Consider the following 7,279-nt stretch of genomic DNA (forward strand, 5'->3'; position numbering starts at 1 on the left):
CTCTAAGTGTGGCCCTGCGATGGACTGGTGACCTGTCCAGGGTGTCCCCTGCCTTCACCCTAAGTCGGCTGGGATAGGCTCCAGCCCCCCGTGACCCTAATGAGGATTAAGCGGTGTATAGAAATTTTTTAAATAGTATTTAACTTTAGCCCTTTTTCTGTTGTGATTGGTGTTTTTTCTTGCTGCTGCTGTACCACAGTAATTTCCCAGACTGGGATAAATAAAGTATTTTTCTATTCTATTTTCTATTCTATTTCTATTCTAAGCTGCAAACTCTGCCAGAAATAAAGTAAAAGATGAAACATTTCTATTTTTTATATGTCACCCTGTACCATGTGACCCGTGGCCCGGTGGTTGGGGACCGCTGGTTCAGGGTGGATGTATCAACAAGTTAAGCATTGATTATCATAGTAAAGTCACTCATGCAAAGATGTTTAAGGAAAATTTGTGTCTGATTTATTAACACAAGTGACTATAGAGAAGTGAAAGGCACACACAGCTGGCATAACTGAAGAGAATGAAGATCATTTGAGAGGCAGTCTGATGAAAGGAGGTGTGTAGCTCAGCCTCATGTCCTGAATGAATAGTGTCCTGGAGGCCATGTGGCTCAGGTCGCAGCATCCGGAAGTTGCTCATTGTCTCCCATATATTTCTGTAAAGCTGTTATTTTCCCTCTTTGTTCTATAAAGATGACACCCTTTGCATGACTGACTGTCACTGAAGAAGGATCACTCTTCACTGACCTCTCCTAATATATGATTCAAGCAGCCCTTGGTAGGTCAACTTTTCATCAATCTTGCTGAGGTAATGTATAGCTAATCCATCCTTTGTATTACCAATGCAGCAAAGCCAAGTCAGCATTATGATATGCAGTCATAGCTCACCTTGCAGTTGGTCTCACCCACCGACCAGCCGTCATGGAAGATAGCATACAACACCAAAGGGTAGGGGTAGAACGCAACCACCAAATCAGCAAACGCCAGGCTCACCACAAACACATTTCCTGTAAAGGACAGAAGGAGAGGAAACAGTTATGTAAAGCTGAGATTAAAACTGAAATTCTCATGACTTTGAAACTGAATGGTTGGAACTGCGTGGTTGAAAGTTGAAAGCTTGAAATCTAGGGTTCTGCAATATAAAAACATTCTACAAGTTTTGACAACTTGTATAATGTTAGGATAGGTTATTTTTTGAGATCTCAAACAATTTTATTTTGTTTTTTTCCTCAGAGCTGCAGTACTCTTCTTAAAGTGGTTCAGAGCTTCAATTGTGTCACTGTTTTCTGGTATTAGTTTGGTTTCTTGGTTTAATACTTCAAAAAGTATTGACCAAGGGCCTCATGTACAAACACCCGCTTCCTGGGTGTTACACAATAAATCTTATTTTGTCACCACACCCGCGTCCTCTGTCGCATTCTGGGTTCCACCACACCGACTAGGAGCTTCTCCTAACATAAACAGGGCCAACAGGTGGGATTACCCTCTCTGCATGATCAGATAACAGTAACAAGGATGAACTCACCCCGTTTGAGCAGAGAATTGCTACTATTGTGGGTGTCACTGCTCTCACAGGGGTGGTGGGAACACACATGGGTCACTCAGATCACCTCCAAGGTAAATCTATATTGTGTAACTCAAAAATGTATTCATTATACGGATCATACAATAATCTGCTCACAGCCAAAGAAGATACAGGTTATTGTGTAATCATGCCAGGATATCAAAGAGGAAATCAAAGACTTTGCCTCATGTTTCATTACTCAATTTATTATTTTCCAACAGACAATGAGGCAGGAGAAGACTGTGAGAGGCAGTCCCAGCCTCGTATCACAGACCCGGGGAATTCCTCCAGCCTCCCCGGCATCAGCCAATCCTCCGGTCCGCCGCAACAGCCAGGTGCTGATGCCCGCACATGCCTAATACGTGTCGGGGGGATTAATGTTAGGACAATTAAATGATTTACTCACCAAGAAGCCACCCATCCCGCACCGTGCCAGCTTATAGCCTGTTCCCAACTATGCTGCTGGTCAGCATGAGTGAGTTGTGTGTTGATCCCGGCCACCTCGCAACAATGTTAGTTAAATGCATTTGCGCATCACAGATAATCTGTACATTGATTAAATGAAAATGCTTCTTGTTTACATAAACAAATTCATCTTTTTTTTTTTTTTTGTAAAGATTTATTTTTGGGCTTTTCTGCCTTTAATGATGCTTGAAAGTGAAAGATAGACAGAGAAACATGGGGAGAAGAGTGGGGGAATGACATGCAGCAAATGAGCCGCAGGCTGGAATTGAACCGTGGCTGCTGCGTCGGTGACTATAGCCCCTGCTCATGGGTCGCCTGCCCTACCCGCTGAGCTATCCAGGCGCCCAAACAAATTCATCTTGTGATGATGCCAGATGTAAGGTAAGGTGACTATTTCTTTTTCTTCCTGTTTTGCTTATTTGGTCTTTTTCTTGCGCCGTTTTTCTTGTTTGTTGTTGAGTACTTTTTGCTTGCCTTTTGCAATGGCCCACTTCGGGTAGCCGCAATTCTTTAACGCTTGTGTTATGTGTTGTTCTTCTGCTTGCCTGTCTTCCTCCTCTGAGACCATGTTTATACGTTCGAATAGGGTTCTGACAACTGATCATTTGTGCACTTTGGGATGTTCAGAGGTCCAGAGTAGATATTGATCCGTTTGTGTGGGTTTTCTGTAAATTGTGGTTCCTATGGTGCCGTCCAGTCTGTGGTGTATATTGATGTCAAAACATGCTATTTTTCCTTCCTTCTCCTCTTCGTGTATGAATTTTATGTTGCCGGTGGTGTCTATGGAGTTGAGATAGTCCCTGAGTGTTTGTGTTTGTCCCAGTTTTATTTTCTCTAGTATGTCGTCCACGTAACGTTTCCATAGTGTGGGCCTGTAGTGTAGCGGTGCCATATTATTGCTGTTTCTACATCCTCCATGAAAAAATTGCTCATGATAGCAGATTGTGGGTCACCCATAGCAAAACCTTCTTTTTGTCTGTATATTGTGTTTTTGTACTGAAAATAGGTGGATTTGGCTACGAAAGTTAGTAATGATATAATGTCTTCTTTTGTAGGGTTTGTGCGTTTCTTGAAGGTACGGTCCTTTTTCAACCTCCCTTGCACAATGTGTAAAGTTACGTCGACAGGTGTTTTAGTGAATTGTGATATGACGTTGTGGGAAACCAGAATCTCATCTTGTTCTGTTTTTATGTTTTTGAGTTCTTTTGCAAGTTCTTTAGAGTTTTTGCAATGGTGTGTGGATTGGCCAAGGAGGGGTTTGAGTATTTCAACTAATGCTTTTGAGAGTTTGTACGTAACTGAACCTGTGCTGTCTACTATGGGCGTCTGATTTGCGTATTTTTGGGGTGCCGTATATGCGCGGTGTAATATTAGCTGTGGGAAAGAAACCAGTGTATGCTTCCTGTGTTATCTGGACCATGGGTTTCAAGAGGGCCTTGAATGCCTTTTTCTTCTGTTTGGTTGGATTCAGTATCGTTTCCATTTTTTCTTCATATGTATTTGTGTCCATTATTAGTGGCACGGGCTGAGCTCGAGGCCCTACTTGTACTCTGTACAAGTAGGGCCTTGAGCTCAGCCTGTGGCCACTATTGTTATCCTGGTTCCTCTTCCGTACAAAAGTTTGCCGGCCTACTCCTCCCACAGATTTGGGAGCACCCACACAAATTATATATCAAAACGTGCGGCTCGATCGGGAATCGTGTGCTTACATACAGATTTACAAAAGTCGCATTTTTCGCGACACAATTCGACAAAACGTCGCAAAAATTTCCCATTGAAAATGAATGGGACGGACAAAAAAAATCACAAAATTACACTACTTTTCAAACCTCCACTGCTCAGCCATGCTTTCACCTAGAGACTCCATATAAACTTTAAAATGTTGACGCGCCCTTCCACTATTTCAAAGTGTTTTTACTTTTTTCATATCTTCAATCGTTTCATCGTGACAACCTCCCAAGTTTTGAAACTTTTTCACCCCGTTTCAGCCTTTACAATGGGTGTGTATGTGGTCCTTTAGAGTGAGTGATGACATCACTAGAGTGGGAGCTCACAAAAAAATCACACAGTAAATCTTTTTTTAACTTGTCGCCCTGGCCACAATTTTTATGCCACAGACATCATTTTTACATCAAAACGTAGGAAAATTTGTCTTCCCTCTCACAATGTCACTTTGGAAGCCCATAGAATTAAGTTTGGGGGGTTTTTGGAGCCTTGTTCCTCCGAAAGTCTCTCTTCCTTCCCCATCTGCACCCATTCAAAGATGGCTGCAGATTTTTCTCAAGGACCTAAAATTTACACATTACTTCTCAAATGATTGTGTGCTCATTTTTTACACTAGGAAAAGAAAAAATACATCTCTGTAATGCCCAAGGTCTTGGCTTTCTGAGAATGTGCTCGGCTTTTCTCTCCGACACACGGTTTTGACAAAAATGGTGGTTGTTTGAGGTCTTCTCCTTCTGCTTCCTTCCACTGATTTGACAGTTAAACAAAGTCTCTGTCGCAGCTGTGTGCTTCTTGCAGCTGTGTGCTTCGTTGCCCGGCAACGCTCTGACCCTACTCTCAACTCCTCCTCCCTCTCTGCTCTCTCCACACAGATGAGGCTTAGGTTGTTCAAAGTGTTTAGTAGGTTTGGTAATTATAAAATCATCATTTAAATCCCGGCAGACTCCCGTGCCACTCTCAAATTTTCTGCAAGGAAATTTTCTAGTTACTGTTGTTCTGCCCTTGTCTGCGGGTAGTATGGTTATGGTTTTATCCTTTTTAAGCGTGCTTGTAGCCCTCGGACCAAACAAGCAAAACAGGAAGAAAAAGAAATAGTCACCTTACCTTACATCCGTGGAGTCACAGAATCAGTCCAAAGAGCCATGATGAAACAGAATATTCACACAGTGGTCAAACCATATACAAAACTAAAGCAGCTTCTGGTACATCCCAAGGACAAAGTCCAGCTGGACAATAAATGTAACGTAATCTATGAAATCCCCTGTAGGACCTGCAATAAAACATACGTGGGGGAAACGGGACAGGCCTTCAGCGTGAGGAGGATGGAACACCAGAGAGTGTGAAAAAGAAACTACTGAACGTCTCACAAGATTGGAGAAAACAAAAGCCAAACAGGAAAACCTAAAATCTGCCATCTCAGATCACTGCAAACAAGAAAATCATGTGTGATGAATTGGGAAGACGTAAGGATCATAGAGATTGAGGAGCACAAATACAGGCGCTGGATCCAGGAGGCCATTGAAATCAGGAAGCGAAGCTCACACACAATCAATAGAGATGATGGAGCGTTCCTTCTATCCCACACCTGGGACGCTCTGCTCCACAGGCCACCACGCAGCGATAGGTGTGGTCAAACTGACACACCCACTGGATCTGTCAGATTGGCCACACCTCGGAACAACAACTGATAAAGACACGTCACACACGTTAGATGACACTTCTGAAGAAGGCGACAGATAAGACGCCGAAACATGTCAAGGTACAGCTAACAACTTTATACCATTTGTCCCATTACAAAGAAATCCTTAATCCCTTAATCCCTTCCTGATATCTTGGCTGATTTCTTTAGATTTTCCCATGTTGTCACAAAAGGAAGCAGTGTGTTTGAGGTGTGCCTTAAAGTATATCCATGGGTGTGCCTCCAATTAACGCAGATGTTGTCAATTAACCTATCAAAAGCTTCCAAGGCCATGACACCATCATTAGGGCTTTCCCAAATAGTTTGAAGGCATAATAATCTTAGTGTATGTAAATTTCTAACTTTGAAGAACGTACTAAAACAATTCTCTAAAAAAACAAAACTGTCCTTATTCTGGCATTTAGCAAATATAAACAATTTTGGTAGTCTTAACTGACCTAAAACAGGAAAAGTTTATTCTGATTTCATGTGAGACACTGAGAAAAAAAAAAGGTTTTATTTGTCTTTATACAGTGAATGTAAACTAATGGTTTCAGCTGTATATACACTTGATGTCCGCCAAAGCTTGCCCTGTCGTTAGAAAAACATTTGTGGAAACAAAATGGTTGTGCTCTGGCAGACTCTGGGCTATGATCCCTCCCGACAATAAGCCTGTCTTACTGAACTCTCTTTGCAGTTATGCAGCAGTATTAACCCATGGTCCCACACGTTTCAACGGGGGGTATGATATGATATGATACAAAGGGTATTCATAACCTATGGAATTACAAATTTTTCAAAAAATGTTTGTAAAAATGTCTTACTTACAAGTTTAACTCAAAAAGTAACATGTAGTCACCAAAAGGGAATATGTCAGAGCCCAGCTATAGTATTCTGAGAAATCTCTATATGCTGTCAATACATTTACTTGAACAATGCTTAAATCTGAGCAGTCCTAAGTGGAAAGCTTATGATCGACAACTTGATGACAATAATTGCACTTGTGTTACTTGTGAGAGGTCAGGCAAATGCAGTGTTACTAATACACATACAGTGTGTAAATAGCAAAGGTAATCACCTTTTGCTCAGTACCTGCACACTGTACCCTCATACATAGATATCTGTGTCTATCCGAATGCCTTAGTTATATGTCTAGCCCACGCTATAACTCCCTTGTTTAAACTTGACCCCAAAAAACAATATGAATGCTTTTCAAGACAGAAAGGGACACATTCACATTTCACACAATGTAAGGTCATGATAAATGTGTGAGGACACAGCCACACCAACACCAATTCATGAAACAGGTACTGTGACCCAATCATTTGCGGTAACAGATATATGGTGGATTTGTGGAAATGTTACAATTTTGTATCCTACACTGTCTGTCGACTGGTCAGGTACCTTGTTGTAGAACTATGCTTGTGCAACCTTTTCTGCTAATTCAATTTAAAAAATAAAAATAAAAAACAATTTAATATGAGCAGGTAAATCACCTAAAAATCCCAAGGCGTCGCCAATCCATAACTGATGACAACAGTGATCCCATTGCCAAGGCAGGCCTGACACCAAGCAACATCTGGATCAATGGCATGGGCAGTCTTATCCAGAAGGAGCTTGCCATTCCATCCTTTTCTGGAGATGGAATGGCCAAGTCCTGCAGAAGATGAAAGAACATTATGACATGGTGCAGGAGGCTGCAGGAGTAAATACTCAAAATATAAGTCGGTTCAACGGTGTGTTTGCCAGCTGGAATACACTGTTACTGACGATTGCAGGAGGCCTGGTGGTTATGTTTTGCTGATTGTGATGTGCTTGTGAGGGTCCTAGACTTTGTTCACTGGGTTTTTG

The 7,279-nt window shown here is 41.8% G+C and overlaps 1 protein-coding gene across 1 annotated transcript in view; it reads right to left on the reverse strand.

Annotated features, from left to right (window-relative positions):
* mtnr1ba (melatonin receptor type 1Ba) overlaps positions 1–7,279 on the reverse strand; it is a 38,600-nt gene that overhangs the window by 16,544 nt on the left and 14,777 nt on the right. The window contains exon 4 of the mRNA XM_008278984.1: positions 885–1,003. Within this exon, the coding sequence (XP_008277206.1) occupies positions 885–1,003 (119 nt within the window). The remainder of the gene's footprint in view (positions 1–884; positions 1,004–7,279) is intronic.

Source organism: Stegastes partitus, unplaced genomic scaffold (assembly GCF_000690725.1).
Source record: "Stegastes partitus isolate 25-593 unplaced genomic scaffold, Stegastes_partitus-1.0.2 Scaffold140, whole genome shotgun sequence".
Lineage (NCBI taxonomy): Eukaryota > Metazoa > Chordata > Actinopteri > Pomacentridae > Stegastes > Stegastes partitus.